Source organism: Sesamum indicum, linkage group LG4 (genome assembly GCF_026168435.1).
Source record: "Sesamum indicum cultivar Baizhima isolate 11 linkage group LG4, ASM2616843v1, whole genome shotgun sequence".
Lineage (NCBI taxonomy): Eukaryota > Viridiplantae > Streptophyta > Magnoliopsida > Lamiales > Pedaliaceae > Sesamum > Sesamum indicum.
The window spans coordinates 3,016,308-3,032,792 of record NC_142660.1 but is presented as its reverse complement, the minus strand read 5'-3'; the positions used below and the strand labels follow the sequence as shown (position 1 = coordinate 3,032,792).

Genomic DNA, 16,485 nt, shown 5'->3' with positions numbered 1-16,485 from the left:
ATTCTGCGTGAGTATAGATAACAAAACTTGTTTTAGCACCTCGGATGATCAGTAAATTTTACAACTATACATCTCTCAATCATTAACAAGACTCATTCAACAAATCAACGTGTGTAACATGAAAGACAACATTAGAACAATCCGGAAACAACATCTGCCGTAAGGTCGAGCAGCTGCAAACATCAAGCTCTCATTCTTGTTTTCACTGCTGGACAACATAAACAACAGAAGAAACCATCCCATCGTCACCAGGCAATCTTGCATACATCCCGCCCAACTCCTCATCGATCTCAAACACCAATTCCCCGTGAGACATTTTGCAATATACAAATAACACAGTGGTAGCAGCCATACTATAAAGCGACACCATGGTCAGTAAACTAGCATAAACAACCATCTGAGCGACAATCCACCAACTGATTCCTCCACCTGCATTCGCCAACAACCTGGAATACCACATTGAGAACAGCCCAACCACGATTCCAACGAGAACGATCATCGAAAACACGACTCTTCTCATCCCCTTCACCAAATAAGAACTCCTCTTCAAAGGTGCAAATCCCCATTTAGACTCCACAACAACAATCGCATTCGACAAACTCCACTCCACTTGCAGGTAGACCAACAGGCCGACAAGCAAAGCCGACATCAAGATCACAAAAACCAGGAAGTATTTACTGTCGTAGTCCATTTCAAACCCGAATAACAAAAGCCCATTGTATGCCAACAGCATGAGAATAACAAAAACAAAGATAAGCAGTCCTAGAATTAACTGGACAACGAGGCGGGTAGCTAGAAGAGGGAGAAACGAGACAAGAATCGATTTAAGCGAGGATAGAAATTTGACGGGCCTGCCGTAGAACCCGTGGAAGGTGGTGTAGGTGAGAGAAGCGGTGGCGCAGAGAGAGGAGAAGACTACAAGAAAGCCATAGATGAGTGGGATGAGGAGTTGAGATTTGGCGATTTGGAGGTCGTGAGATGAAGCGGGGTGCAACAGGAAGGGGTAAATGAAGGTGAGAATGGAGGTAGGGAAGATGAAGAGAAGTGAGAGGGCCAAGTAATGGCGGAAGTGGGCTCTGATTATGCGGGAGGTTTCGGAGAGTATTGTCCAGAGACTTGGGCTGTGGGTTGACATGATTGCAGAAGAGAGAGAGAGAGATGTGGGAATTGGAGAAGACGATGGAAGAGTATAAAGAGAAGAACGGGTGGGAAATGCTGCTGTTGATTGTTCAATTATTGTGTGGAAGAGTTCAAAGCGTTTTGAGGTCAACTGTCAAAGTCGTTTACAGTTATTTAATGTCGGATGAAAAGTAATAGTAGTTGTAGTATAAGGCGAAAAACAACAGAAGCTTCTTCAGTTCCCTATATTTCCATGTTATATAATTAAACTATTCCTGAATTCATATGACAAATAACAATTCCTATTGATAGGAGTGTACCATGTTGGAAAAGTATTCAAGTGATATTAGTATGGATTTGAAAATCAAATCTGATTTGATAAATATTTTGAAATTAAAATTGACAAAACAAACATGTTGGAACAAACAAACAAACAATTAGATATGCTGTTTTATTACAAAATAAATAAGAAACTTATAAGAGAGTTGTCTCGTAACAATTCTCGATCCAAGATAAAATATCAACTAAATCACATAATTTCTTCTATTTGCATTGAAGAAATTATACGTTTCGTTTTTTACGTGCAACAAGTACTACACAACTTTCAAAATAAGACGGTTCAGTTCTATCAGTACAATACTATATTAAAGAATACCTCGAAAAACACTCAAAGAGCTTTAGAAATTAGAGCTGAAACTCGAATGAGAGGGAGAGCTCAAGAGAAAGATCAGAGAGAGGAGTTACGATGGTGTGTTTGAAGTGAAGAGTGAATCAACCTTATAAGGCATCACCAGCAGAAGGTATGAAGAATTAAATATGGACATAAATTCTTAGCAGAAAAGGTTAGAAATGGCCAAAAACGGCTGATGTCAGATATATACTGAGACATTCGCCCTAATGCCCATGCATGAGGCCATGGTCAGAGCTAGAGCAAGCGGCGGCGGCACGCATGTGGGGCAACCACATGTTCGCTATAGTCTCCATAGCACTTCAAACATCATTTGGACATTGAACTCAATATAAGAAGTTTATGTTGTACATAAACTTTCAATGTAGGATACAAAATGAGTGTAAAATACTCACCTCCACATACATTTTATATACATATCAATGCCATTCTTTTTCCATCATATTCCTATATGGGGCACAACATCTTTTCTCAATTTTTAACTCTATCTAATCTATGAATTTAGTCATGCAATTGCATCCATATTTTAAACCACATTGTTCTACAAGTTAACAACTAATTATGCCAATTACAACAATCCCCCAAAAATCTATAAATTTGAACTCAAGCTTCCGTAATTTGTTTTCAACAATGGTACCTTCTGATTTGAACCACTTCTTAAGTTATCTAACTTCAGCTGTCACCAGATCAAATGGAACCAGACCTTGAATTTGAGCCTCTGATTGTGATAACATCTGTCAGTAACAACAAGCCATCGACTTTGTGTTGATATTTAAGATTAACACTTTAGACCAGGTGTCTAGATCCTGTTCATGAATGCTTCCAAGAATAACCCAATTCTTTAATTGTGACCAAACAACTGCATTTTCTTACTTGGGCATCTCCAGTGATGCACTACTAGGTTCTCGTCTAAAAGACTTGACCCTGTTCAGAGATAAACTCTTACTGTACTTGTAGTATTAAACACCTTCAACAATTACAGGGGATTGACTCCAAATACAAAATATCAGTTTATAGGTGCTCTGACATGCTCTACGACTTGTCAATACCATATTGAACCTTCTTTATGGGATTTCTACTTAGAAAGTTGGGTTGCTATCGCATATATACCACTGATGGATTTTCAGTTCCATCCCCAATCTGGATTTTTGTAATAGTGACAGATTTAATTCTTTCGTTAGAGGATCAACATTATTGTCTTTTATTCCCATAAAGTCAATGCCTATAACTTTGTTCGATATTAATTTACTTATAAACATAAGCCTAACTTGGATATGATCTTTTGGTTGTACTTACGACTCCAAACCTTTGCAATTGTGGTTTGACTATCACAATATATAACAATAGGTGGAAGACGCTGACTTACAATGGGAAGTAACAGGCCATACAACCATTCAGCCTCAGTACCAATCGCATCCAACGCACATAACTCGGCTTCAAATGTAGACCGGGTTATTAAAGTCTATTTTGCAGACTTCCAGGGACAACACTCCCACTTAAGGTAAATACATAACCTGAACACCCATTACTTTTGGAGTTTTTGGCTATTCAGTTATCATCACTATATCCTTAAGGACAACAGAGAATATGCCATAATGTCCCTTAATCCCCTATCCAAAGCTCTCCAATGGGTTCTGTTCGGTCAAAACTATTGTATCTAACCAACATTGCGACAGAAAATAAAGTATCTAGTCTTGTGTCAAATTATTAAATACTGCAAATTCCTAATAATTTGGGAATACCTTAGTTGTGCTACCAATAAACCACTTTCATTTTTTAATAAGGCAACAAAAGGATCATATAGTATCTTTGTAATTCTAGTGTTCTGATAATCAAATTTCTAAATTTATCTTCTCAACATAATGAGACTGAGAAATAGTTATCCCATCAGTTGAACGAATCAACTCGATGCCAAGGATTACATTAGTCTCACCCATATCCTTCATTTTCAAACTTATTTTTCAAAAATAACTTGATTTTGGTTAGAGGTGTAAACGAGTCGAGCTCAACCTTTTTTGGTGAGCTCGAGCTCGAGCTCAATTTGCAGTAGAATGGCTTGAGCTCGACCAGTTCAAGCTTGGTATGATTTTTTTAATTATTATTATTGTTATTAGATTAAATCATGGGATTGAATTACCAAAGTTTTACATATATTTATAAGTAATAAAATAGATTTCATAATGTATACTAAGTTATAAATATACCAAAATATAGCATGAGATTTTAATTTATTGTTATAAATATAAACAACTAATTAGTTTAGTAGTAATATATTTAGTAAAATATACCAAAAAAAAATCAAACTGAACAATTTAAAATTATAGAAAAGTATCCATTATCTGAAATAATGCAATGAAATACATAAAAATATTTTATAGTTGAGATTAGTATATGTTCACAATCTACAATAAATTTATATATTAATAAATATTAATATTACATTGATGTAACTATTATCTTACATTGTTGAACAATATGGGTTAATCGGGCTATCAAAATTGAGATCAAACTGTTAGAATATGATCAAACTTACAGAAAATACATTTGGTAAAGTTTTAGACTTATTGGATATACGGATGTCGAGATATTGTACTCGAAACATAAGAGTAATTATTCAAAATAGTGTAACATTGAATCAGGCCATGTGATTTTAAATCATACCGTCTGATATGAACTAATGGACATAATCTTATATATATATATATAAATTTGGTATGAATCGGATGTTCGAATTTTAAGATATCGTAATTATTGTTTAAACTTTTTGATCTTATTATATATAATAAAATAATAATAAAAATAATTAAAAATTTTCAACCATCATCATAATTATTATTATTATTATCATTATTTTTAGATTAGTTCATAGGAATCACTAAATTTCGACATAAATTTATAAGTAATAAAATAGATTACATAATGAATAGTATGTATCTTGATATAAATATAAAATCCAAAAATAGATAAAAAAAAATCATAAGTGAATTACTTGTAATTTTAAAAAAAGTATAACACAATACAAATATAAATTAAAATATAACATAAAGTTTATATGTGTCATATTAAATAATAATTTTAATTATAAAAAATATTATATTTACTAAGTTGTTGATTAAATTTGTTTTTGTATAAAGATTAAATGTATAAATAAAAGTACCATAATTTATTATTATCCAAAATAAAATGTATGACATTGATTAATAATTATAATATATGGTCAATTTTGAGTATAAAATTGATAAAGTATTGAATATGAAATTAAATATATAAAATTTTAAAAAAAACATATATAAAAAATAAAAGAAATAAAAAAAAGCTACCGAGCCGGATGAATAGAGAGAATTGAGCTCGATCTTGAATTTTTCGAGCTCAAGTCGAGCTCAAAATCGAGCTCGCGAACCGGCTTGACTCATCTACCACCCCTAGTTTCGGTAATAATATCTAAACAAGAGATGTCATCAACAAAACCACATGATAATTTATCCTCCTTAACCTTACAATAAACACACTTATTATTCTCATTAACAGTGAAGCCAAATGTAAGAAGAGTTTTATCAAACTTTTCATGCAATTGTTTGGTTGATCCATGCAATTGTTTACAAACTTTGTGCTCATTACCATAAGCTATAAATCCCTCAGGCTGATCCATGTATATTTATTCCTTGAATTCACCATAGAAGAAGGCTATTTTTACATCCATCTGGTGAATCGAAAGATTATAAACCGCAGCAAGTGCTATAAGTATTCGGATAGTAGTTAATCGAGCTACCGAAAAATACGTATCCAAATAGTCTATTCCCTCTTCTCGTTTAAAACTCTTGGCCACCAATCTAGCTTTAAACTATCGATGGTCCCATCAGATTTCAGTTTTTTCTTAACGATCCACTTATATCCAATTGCAGTACACCTCGAAGGGAGATTAACTAGCACCCATGTCTTATTGGAGACAGTTGAGTCCATCTCACTTTTGATAGTTTTTTTCCACCGCTTGGCTTCGGAAGAAGCCATAACATCTTTGAAAGTAACCGGATTTTCCTTGATGTTGTTAGTGACAAAGCTACTTCCAAAATCCCTGACAACCTTAGCTCTCTTTTTCTGTCTAGGTCCATCTGACTCCTCATGAGTCAGACTAGTACTAATAGGATTAACCCCCACATTTTTCATCTTTTCCATATGTCCGTGAGTAGAAGTGGAGGCAAGTGAATCATCTAGAGAAACACTTTGAGGTATTTTCATTTTCATAGAAAATACATCTTACAGGAAAGTAGCATCACGAAATTCAACTATTGTGTTGACTTTAATGCTTGAAAATTCTGATTTAATAATCATAAATCTAAAAGCATAATCTTTTATCCACATAGCCCGAGAACACAACATCAACAGTCTTAGGGCCTAATTTTTTTCTCTTGTGTTATGAGAACAACACTTTTGTTAGGCACCCCCACACTTGAAAGTATTTGAGGCTGAGCTTTCTACCTTTCTATAATTCGAAAGAGTACTTGTATTGTATTTCAGAGGGATTCTATTTAGAATATGCCAAGCTGTATTTGAGCCTCTCTCACAAATACTTAGGTAATCCCGAGTTTAACAAAAGTCTGTTAATCATGACTTTAAATGTTCTATTCTTTCGTCCAGCTATTTCATTAAACGAAGGTGAATACGGAAGAGTTTCTTCATGAATTATGTCGTTGTTTTGGCTATATTCATTGGATACACTCGACTCATATTCCCTTCTTCAATCAGATGTTAACCGTTTAAGTTTCTTGCCAGTTTGGGTTTTTGCTTCGTTTTTAAACAAAATAAATTTTTCTGAAATTTCATTTTTGTTTCTAAAGAGAAAGACATAACAATATCTATTGCAATCATGTATAGCGGTGATAAAATATCTCTTATGGTCCCTAGTTAAAATTCAATTGGACTCACAAATATCAATGTGAACTAAATTAAGTATTTTTTAATCCATTTCTACTGATTGATAGGGTTTCCTAACTTGTTCAGTTGTACCTGGAGTTCCCGATACTTACTATTATTCCATTGATGGCATGATAAGACATAAAGAAATATTTATCAGCCCAAATGTGCACATTTGCTTCAGTGTCAATCAATCAATCAAAAGGTTCATAAATAGTCAGGAGTCGGGTTGTACAGAGACACACCCTTCAGTTTATCCTGTGGTGCTAGAACCTCTAGAACCCCCCCCCCCAAACAACCATGTTGACAGTTTGTCTGCCCAGTCTTGGCCTTTTTAGAAGGACAATGTTTGGCCCAATGTCCAACTTACCACAGTTCCAACAATGTTTATTTACTTTTGGTTTCTTATTTTTGACGGCCTTAACTTTATTGATGGTTTTTGAGTTTGTGTTCATATTATTCACTTTCTTTTTTCCTATTATTAAATTGGCCCTTAGTTGATGCTCAATAGGCATCTTATGAGACTGATTTTTGTGTTTTGCCTCTAACTGATCACGATCATAAGATCATCCAGAGACAATCTCTATTTATGATGCTTGTGTGTCATGCCAAAATTTCCTATGATTTAGAAAATTTGTCCACTATGGACATGACTAGAAATGTATTAGGAGATTTCATCCCACCATCAGACAAAGCATACCCAAGGTAGATAATCTCGTGCGTCTATTCAGTTGCAAACCTTCCTTCAACCGTCTGATAGCTCATGAACTTGGAAATAGAATACTTTTCAAGCCTTTGTTTTTCAGTATTATATTTCTAGTCCAATTCATCCCATAACAATTTCAATGTAAGAGCTGGAACAATAGGCATCAAAGAGCGTATTTAACATTGCTGAAAAAATAACCCCTTGACTTATTTGATCTCGCTCCGTCCACTGTGCAATTTCATCAGTTTTGGAATTGATTTCATATAGTTCAAATCTAGTCACCTGAATTACCATAAAATATCCTTTTATGGTCAACCAAATTTTCATTCGTTGTTGCCAACATTTGAAAAACTGACCCAAGAACTTATCCAACAAACTAGACAAGTCAACTTTTGGGGAAATAGGAATAGCAACGGAAACAATGTCGATCATTTTTACAATTTGAAACTGAAAGTAATTAAGATTTTAACAAGATAAAAAGTCGAATTTTAAACTTTAAAAATAACAACTAAAATCCGTATTTAGTTCCAAAAAATCTAATTTTCTCAAAATACTATAACTTCTTCAAGATTGTTGAAAAAAGTATTAAACAAATCGTATTATCATTTTGAAAATCAAATCAGATTTGACAAATAGTTTAAAACCAAAATTGGCAAAGCAAACATGTCGGAACAAAAAAGCAAACAATTAGATATGATGTTTTATTGAAAAGTAAATAAGAAACTTAGAACAGAGCTATACCGTAACAACTCTCGATGAAATTACCAACCGAATCACAGAATTTTTTCTATTTATTTTGAAGAAATTATACATCTTGTCCTCTTCATGCACCGAGTACTACGCAACTTCTTCCAGAATAAGACAGTTCAGTTTTATTGGTACTACACTATACCGAAGAACACCAGAAAAAACACTAAAAAATCTTTAGAAACTAAAGCTAACTCGGATGAGTGGGAGAGCTTGAGAGAAAGATAAGAGAGAAGAGTTGTGTTGGTGTGTTTGAAGTGAAGAGTGGATCAGCCTTATATAGATATCACCAACACTAGGTAATAAATGCAGACTTAAATTCTTAGTAGAAATGGCTGACGATCTTGGTTAATACAGTTTTAAAAACATTTGACTGGAAAAAATTGTTCGTGATCAAATTCGAAAATTCAAAATGTTCCTGTTGCAAAAAAATATATATTGAGACTAAAACATTCGTCCTAATGCCCGCGCCTGTGCCTGAAGTCGAGGCGCGCAGGCGGCAGCGGCGCGTGTGTGGGGCAACCCATGTTCACTCTAGTCTTTATAACATTTCAAACATCACGTGGACCTTGAATTCAATATAAGGAGTTTAGGCTGTAAACTTCCAATGTGGGACACAAAACGAGTCTAAAACACTCACCCTCACATACCCTTTCTATACATATCAAATGACATTCTTTTCCCATCATATTCTTATGTGGGAAATATCTTTTCTCAATTTTTAACTCTATCTAATTTATGGATTTAATCATGTAATTGCATCCATATTTTAGTTTACATTGTTGTTACAAATTAGCAACTAATTATGCCAATTACAACATATCACACCTATTGAAGAAAAGACACAAATAACTCATATACTAAGAATATCACCAAAGCCCTAAGATCGCAACCCAACCCGATCTAGTGACCCATATGACAACCTGCTCCAAGGACCTCTATCCTGGCCACAAGATGTCTGACAGCTCAAGAACAAGCATCATATCACAAGAATTTCGGGATATTAACAAGAAAATACATCATATAATTTGCCCCAATGAGGATGGTCCCTCCTTACTCACATGTTCCATAGATTTTTGGCTTCTCGAAGAGATTCACCCACCTCAATAATGCATTTTCTCAATCACTTTTTCGGTCCTTGCTAATAGTGTTCCCTATGGTTTCCTTTCCCCCAGTAGAGGTATTAGACAAGGAGATCCTCTTTTTTCTTATTTATATATTATCTACTTTGAACTTCTATTCCATTTGCTTACTAGGGTTGAGAATCTCAATGAGCTTAATGGTGTCAAAGTCTGTAGAAAAAGCTCCAAGAATCACTCACTTGATGTACGTAGATGATCTTATTATTTATTATGAAGCCAATGATTTAAATGCAGAAGTAGTTGACAAATGCCTTTTGAAAAGTGGTCTAGTCTTTGTGTCAACAAAATTCAAGTCTTTTATCCATTCTGGCCACAATGTCCTGCCTATTTTTAAAATGTGCACCAAAGATATTGTAGACATGAAAGAGCAAGCCAAGAAATGTTCTTGATTTGGTGAACTCATTGACAAACTTTCAAGAAAAATGGGTGGTTAGAAAGCCTAACGGGGAAGATTAGTACTCATCAAATCAGTTGCCCAAGCTCTCCCTATCTACAATATGTCCACCTTCTTAGTCCCATCCTCATTATGTTCAAAACTCAATTCGCTCTTGAGAAATTTTTGGGGGGTCATTCCTCTATTAAGAAAATTTTGACACTCAAAAGTTGGGATGATTGTTGTATTCCAAAAACTTTGTGGACTTGGCACTAGAAATATGCATGAGATTAACAAAGCCCTGGTTGCTAAACTTGGTTGGAGTATTGCTTGTCAAGATAACAAAATGTGGGGTAAAGTCCTTTCTGCAAAATATTTGAGTAATACTAATTTCTTTGATGATTGTTCTTCATTGCAGGGGGAATCATTGGTGTGGAGGGATATCCAAAAGTGTTAAAGCATCATTTTTCAAGGAACTTGCTGCAAGATTCACAAAAACTCAAATATCCAAACTTGGTCGGAACCGTGGATACCTTTAATGCTTGGATTCATTCCTTTCCTCGACATGATGTAACTTTAATTACTTCTTTCATGGTTTGTTCTCTCATCCCCATAATTGCTCCCCCAATTCTTCTTAATGTATGAGTATATACTAAGGGAATTTGAACAGTCTCTTACTCTCAACCATTGGATCTATCAGAGTTATTTGCATCCTATCGTCCGTTTTGGCACTTCTTTTCATGATCCACCACCAATATATACGTGGGCCATTTCACTTATCCTTCACTTCATTCCTGGGAGCTGCTTTCATAGGCACGATCTGCTTCCAAATATTTTTTCGCCAGGTACACTTCGCAATATCCTTTTTAATTCTTGCATCATGTCTATTAATTCTATTTCGAGCTCGGGGTCTAGCTCCAACTCTAAATCTTCGGGTTCGTCCGAGACCCGCCTAACTTCTTGCTAAGATATGTCCTTCCACTATTCCTTCTCATAGGGTAGAAACTAATCTAGAAATTGTAGATCCCTCAAACACCCTTGATAGTATGAAGCTATGATGTCTAGGGACCTATGGGCTGGGATCATTAGTACTCTGAACATTGCCCCTAGAGAGATTAGAGAAAAATATTATATCCCTAGAGACTTTGATATACTCCTGCCTCGATCTTTTGAGAGAATGCATCGTCCTCCTGAAGGGTTATGTTCCTTGTCCATTGCTCACCCAGAGGCAGGTCTTTCATTTTCCCTTTCCTCGACCTGTATCCAGAATATTAAGCAGATTAGAGGTGTGTCCCATGCAATTATCCCCCAATGCTATTCATCATATACTTATGTTTATATTAGTCATGCGTTGTCGTCAACTTGAACCCAGTTTTGCTGACTTCTGGTCCCTTTATAAATTCATGACCTTGAAGAGGTCTGGTGAGCGAAGATTCTTCTACTTTATCTTTAGGCCAAACTGTAGGTTCATAGATAAAATCCAGTCCAATATCGGGCCTGGAAGCATAAGTTCTTTTTTATTCTTCCTCTAACTGGTCAAAACTGGCTTTCCCCTACTAATGGCACGATTCAAAGTCCGAACCTAAGACTTATGGGGGGGTGGGGGGATGGATGATGATGTCATCAATAGTCTCACCCTTTATCGGTACAAGGCCGATAAACGCTTGATAGAGAGCATCCTAAAGTTAACTGATCTCTCTCTAGCACCCCTCCAAGTCCGGGGTTCGTTACGTGATGGTCTTTTATGAGCTTATTTTTTTGCCTCCCTCCTCCACTTATGCATTTAATATTCATCTAACATCTCTTTACAGATGATATTATAATGAATGCTCAAACTGCTAACAGGGTTCATGCCAAGAAGGGTACTTTACCTGCTAATATTGTTGCGGGAGCTGGTTCTTCACAACCAACTCCAGCTACTCCATCGGAGGGAAATTGTGCTCCCCCATCTCAAGAAAAGAGATCATAGAGACCCAATCGAGTTCGGTTCTTGGTTCTGAAGCATTGAGTCCTGGCCAATTGCTATAGAGGTAGCTAGTGGCGATACTGGCTCTACTACTAGAATCGAAATGTGTATTCCTCGATCGAGATATCGGCCCGACAAAACTCCTGAATCTCCAACTATGGATCCTAAAGAGAAGGAAAAGAGGTCGCTGAAGGACATAACGAGCAAAAAAAATGCAAGAGAAAAAATAGCAAAAGCTCACGTCCAGCAGATCCAACAAGCGAAGTAAATCCTCTTCTGCCAGGAGATAGACCAAAGCTATTGCTAAGAAGGCTGATGAGGAGACGAATCTCAAAGTAGCCAACGAAGTCACTAGCTTGTGGAAAGAAGCTCGGGAGGAGCTGCAGTATCATTCTTGCAAGACTGCTGAGATGGAAGGTGAAAAATTAGTATCTGACTGGTCCATCTCTGCTCAAAGTAATGTCTTGTGAACCCATATTGGGCAAGATTCATGGGAGGTATACAGATCCTCTTTGTTTCTATTCGACCAAGCCCTTCTAGCTCCCTACTCACATATTTGGGCCGAACAACATTTCGCACAATCATTTGAACAGGTGGGCATTTATACTGAACCTTTATGTAAGCACCTCCTCAACCTTTTTATTTCAATTTTTATTTATCAAGTAAAGGCTTATGAACACCATCTGCCCCTAAAAACTATTTACTGGCGAAGGGAGAAGCTCGCTAATGATAAACTGCTCGCTGAGTCCCAGGAAAAGCTATCCTCTGTGGAGGAACAGATTAAGCAACTGGAGGCACAGTTGAAGGAGCAAGCTCCCCAATCTCGAGCTGATTTTGTTGCTGCTCTCGAAGCAAGTAAAGCTTAGGGCTTTTCCGCTGGTCGTCTGCGGGTAAGGAGGAAGGCCTCAAATAGGATTGTGAGGAATACTTGGCCTCTACAGAGCATCAAAGTCTTCTATTGGATGCCCATTCACTGGGTCTCGAGGAATATCTGGCCTCCGACGAACACAAAAAGTTGATGGCGGAGATCCGCTTGCAGGGTGCTAAGGATTTTCTCAAATGAATCGTCTTCTAGATGGCCATTGAGATCAAAGCTGCAAACTTCCTGGTATAGGGTTTTGAGCAGTGTACAACCCAAGTGCAGAAACTCAAAGGCTTTGTTGAAGGGTTCGACACCACCTGGCTCTGCCCCTCCTTGCATGGGAACCTATCTGCTTTTCCTAAAGAAGATCCTCCCAACTTATGATGATGAGTTCACCAGTCTATTAGAAGAAGTCGAAAAAATGGACATTTCTTGAAAAGTTTCGTCCTTTTTTGTCAATGATGATGTTAGATCGTAATTTTATCCCCTTTTGTAATTTCAGTGAGGATGGAGCCTTCCGATCTCCCTTTGTAATACTTTTCATAATAAAAAATGATCATATTTTGATCAGTTTTATATATTTTTTATGCGAATTCCTCATGTCCATTTGCATGCTCTTTTTCAGAGATTTTTGCTAAAGCTTCCGCCTCCATCCACTGGGAAAAATACTCCACGCTACTAGGATGAATTTCTTCTGAGCAGGAGCTGGAGGAAATGGTCCAAGAATATCTATTCCCCATTGGTCCAAAGGACAAACAATCCTGATAGGCTCCATCAAGGTCGCTGGCGAATATGTAAAAGTTGCATATTTTCTGCAGCTGTCACATTCTTTTGCAAATTCCATAGCATCCTTATCAAAGTTGGCCAAAAATATCATTGCCTTATTACTTTTTGTGCCAATGATTTGCCCCTTGAATAGTTTCCGTAGCTCCCTTCAGAATCTCTCTAAGCACATAATTCGCCTTTTCAGGACTTAAGCAATTCAATAGAGGTCCTTCTTCCGACCTCCTATATAATTCTCCATTAAACATACTAAATCTGTTGGGTCTAAATTTCAACCTTTCAGCTGCTATCGAGTCATCTGGCTTGGTTCCTCTCATCAAATATTCTTCTATTTCATTCTTCCACGACTTCGCTTCCGCTATGCATTGCACGATCTCGTCCTCCTCTATTGATGCCTTATCTTTTATCACAACAATAATCTTCCCTTCTCTTACTCCTGCGATTGTAGCTTCAAACTTTGACAATGCATTCGCTCTTGACTTTTCTTCTCTAGGAATCTGTTGTATCATGCACTTGTCAATTTCATCATCAAGTCGTTTACCTTTTTTAGGTACTGAGTCATCAACCATTCCCTTGTTTCATATGAGTCGTCTATTTGCATCGCGATCAGCTGCAAGTCAGTGTATACATCTAGTTGTTTCACCCCTGCGTCGAACGCCATTTTTAAGCCCATAGTCAAAGCCTCATATTCTGCCTCATTATTTGTGGTGGGAGAATCTAGTTTTGTCGCCACCTCAATCCCCACACTTCCTGGTCCTTGGAGAAGAGTTCCCTCACCACCAGTACCTAAGGTCGAAGACCCGTCCACATGTAGCATCCATCCCTCTTCTCTTCTTGGTCTTTCCTGTTCACGTGCTAATTCTTTAACTAATCGACCTGAGGCATTAGGCTGCAACATGAGTTGTTTTAACGGATAATTGGTAAATACTATGATTTTGTGTGACTGAAAGTAGGGTCGGAGTTTTCTCGTCGTTGTCACCAATGCCAAAGCCAACTTCTCGATCTGAACATATTTTTTCTCGGCACACTGCAACATGCTACTAACATAATAAACTAGTCTTCGCTACCATGCTTATTCCCTTATTAGGACTATGCTCACCGCATCATCAAACAATGCCAAATATAAATACAGAGTTTTCCCTGACTTAGGATTCGCTAGTAGTGGTGGGGTCGTCAAATATTGCTTGAGGTCGCTTAGAGCCTGCTCACATTCTGCTGACCACTAAAAATCCTTCACCTTCCTTAGCGTTTTGATGAAAGGCAAATTTTTATCCGCCGACCTGAATATGCAACGAGCTAGCGATGCAACCTTACTCGTCAATTTCTGCACATCCTTGACTGTTTTTGGCGAACTCATGTTCATTATAGTCCCTATTATTTTCGAATTGGTTTCGATTCCTTTTTCACCTACCATATACCCCTGGAATTTTCCCCCTCTAACTCCAAATGTGCATTTGGATGGGTTTAGTTTCATGCCATACCTCCTCATGACCTCGAATGTTGCTTGCAAGTGATTGAGGTGCTCTTCCTCCTCTCTGCTCTTTATTAGCATGTCATCTACGTACACCTCCATGGTTATCCCAATGAGGTCCTTCAACATCCTATTGACAAGTCTTTGATATGTAGCACCTGCATTCTTCAAACGAAACAGAATTATATTATAACAGTATATGCCACTTTCAGTGATGAATGAAATCTTATCTCTATCTTCCTCATCCATTAAGATCTGCTGGTATCCTTGATACACGTCCATCATGCTGAGAAAAGCACATCTAGCAGTGGAATCCTCCAGCAAATCAACTCGAGGTAGCGGGTAAGGATCCTTGGGGCATCTTTTATTCAAGTCTGTAGAATCTATCCACATTCGCCATTTTCCTGCTACGTTAGGCACTAACACCATATTAGATAGTCATTCTGTATATTGGACCTCAGCTACATACCCTGCTCCCCGTTCTGCCTCAAAAGATCTCTTTCTTTGTTTGACATGCTTAGCTTGGGGATCTACATTTAACCTATAGACAATCACCTCTGGATCGACTCCTTTGAAATCCGAAGGATTCCAAGCAAACATGTCTGTGTTTTTCCTCAGGAATTCTATAGTAAAAGTTTCCATTTGTGGGCTCAGAGGCAAATAGATTCTTGTCCTCTTGCTTAGTTCTCCTAGGATGAATTTTATCGCCTTATGCTCCTCAGCTAGCTCTATTTGCTCAATCCTCATTCTTTTATCTTCAAAACTTTTCGATATGGAGCTGGATTGCTTGGGGGCATCTCCTTGCCTCTTTTTTATTACATGTTACTTCTCCCACCGCATGAGCAGTTGGAAATTTCATTTTCAAATGAAAAGTCGACACCACTGCCCTGGTCGATTTCTCATTTCTTCCCTTTGTTCCCTTGTCCTATCTCTCTCTCTCTCTCTCTCCCTCCTTCGACTCTTTCATTACGAATCCCCTATAGTATTCTTGTCTTATCAGCCTCTCAATTTCATCTTTCAATTGGAAGCAATCCTCCATATCATGTTATTTATCTCTATGAAACCTACAATACTTTTTTTTTCGGTAAATGTAAATTTTATTAAGTAAAGGGGGGTACATAAGTACAGTACAACAATCATTAACTAGGTGGATTCCTCGACAGGCAAAAGAATCCACCATTAATGATAAAGTGCGCATGTACCAACAACATAAGGAAGTTGAACACTAAGAATCCTCTATCGCACATCATTGAGAATAAGTGTACCCAAAGTTCGTGAATCACGATGGCTCCCATCAAAAAGTCTAAGATTATGCTCACGCTAAGGAACCAAGTAAGGCATGATAGAACACATAGATCACGTGTATGCCCCTCCATCTACTAGCAGCCCACAACCCGTCAGTAGGCCACGGGAGATTCAGCTAAGGGAAGCGAAGTGTGGCCGTATCACCCACAAAAAACTTCTCGAATAGGAGCAGTGAAAGAATAGGTTACTGTGACTTTCCACTGCACCGTCCGTACAAAGAACACAGGAGCTATCCAAGTTGAATAACCAAGGCCTGTCCATGGTAGAAAGCTTACCAAGTATGGCTAGCCAAAGGACAAAGGTATGTCTAGGGATCTTAAAGGGCCCAAGAGTAGTGAAGACCAACCTACCTTGGGACCCTCATCCCGGAGCGATCGAAGCACCATAGCTGATGTCGGAGTTGCCATCTAAG

The 16,485-nt window shown here is 37.3% G+C and overlaps 2 protein-coding genes across 2 annotated transcripts; both read right to left on the bottom strand.

Moving 5' to 3' along the window:
• Window positions 1-12: 12 nt before the first annotated feature.
• Window positions 13-1,222, bottom strand: LOC105160086 (uncharacterized). The gene has a single exon (XM_011077350.2). The coding sequence runs from the start codon at window positions 1,133-1,135 to the stop codon at window positions 203-205; it is 933 nt and encodes a 310-aa protein (XP_011075652.1). The 5' UTR covers window positions 1,136-1,222; the 3' UTR covers window positions 13-202.
• Window positions 1,223-13,398: 12,176 nt separating this feature from the next.
• LOC148788253 (uncharacterized) lies at window positions 13,399-15,197 on the bottom strand. The gene is made up of 3 exons (XM_088879647.1): window positions 14,709-15,197; window positions 13,839-14,186; window positions 13,399-13,794 (listed from the first exon to the last, which is right to left on the bottom strand). Exons 1-3 carry the CDS (start codon window positions 15,195-15,197, stop codon window positions 13,399-13,401), a joined length of 1,233 nt encoding a protein of 410 aa, XP_088735773.1.
• Window positions 15,198-16,485: the final 1,288 nt, after the last annotated feature.

What these genes read in the sequence shown, in the direction of transcription:
- LOC105160086 (XM_011077350.2), bottom strand. Translation starts at nt 1,135, where the DNA reads ATGTCAACCCACAGCCCAAGTCTCTGGACAATACTCTCCGAAACCTCC.
- LOC148788253 (XM_088879647.1), bottom strand. Translation starts at nt 15,197, where the DNA reads ATGGTGTTAGTGCCTAACGTAGCAGGAAAATGGCGAATGTGGATAGAT. An exon ending in GAAAATTCCAGGGGTATATG is followed by an intron (nt 14,187 to 14,708) that starts GTAGGTGAAAAA and finishes CTCATGTTGCAG; the next exon opens with CCTAATGCCTCAGGTCGATT. An exon ending in TGACTCAGTACCTAAAAAAG is followed by an intron (nt 13,795 to 13,838) that starts GTAAACGACTTG and finishes ATGATACAACAG; the next exon opens with ATTCCTAGAGAAGAAAAGTC.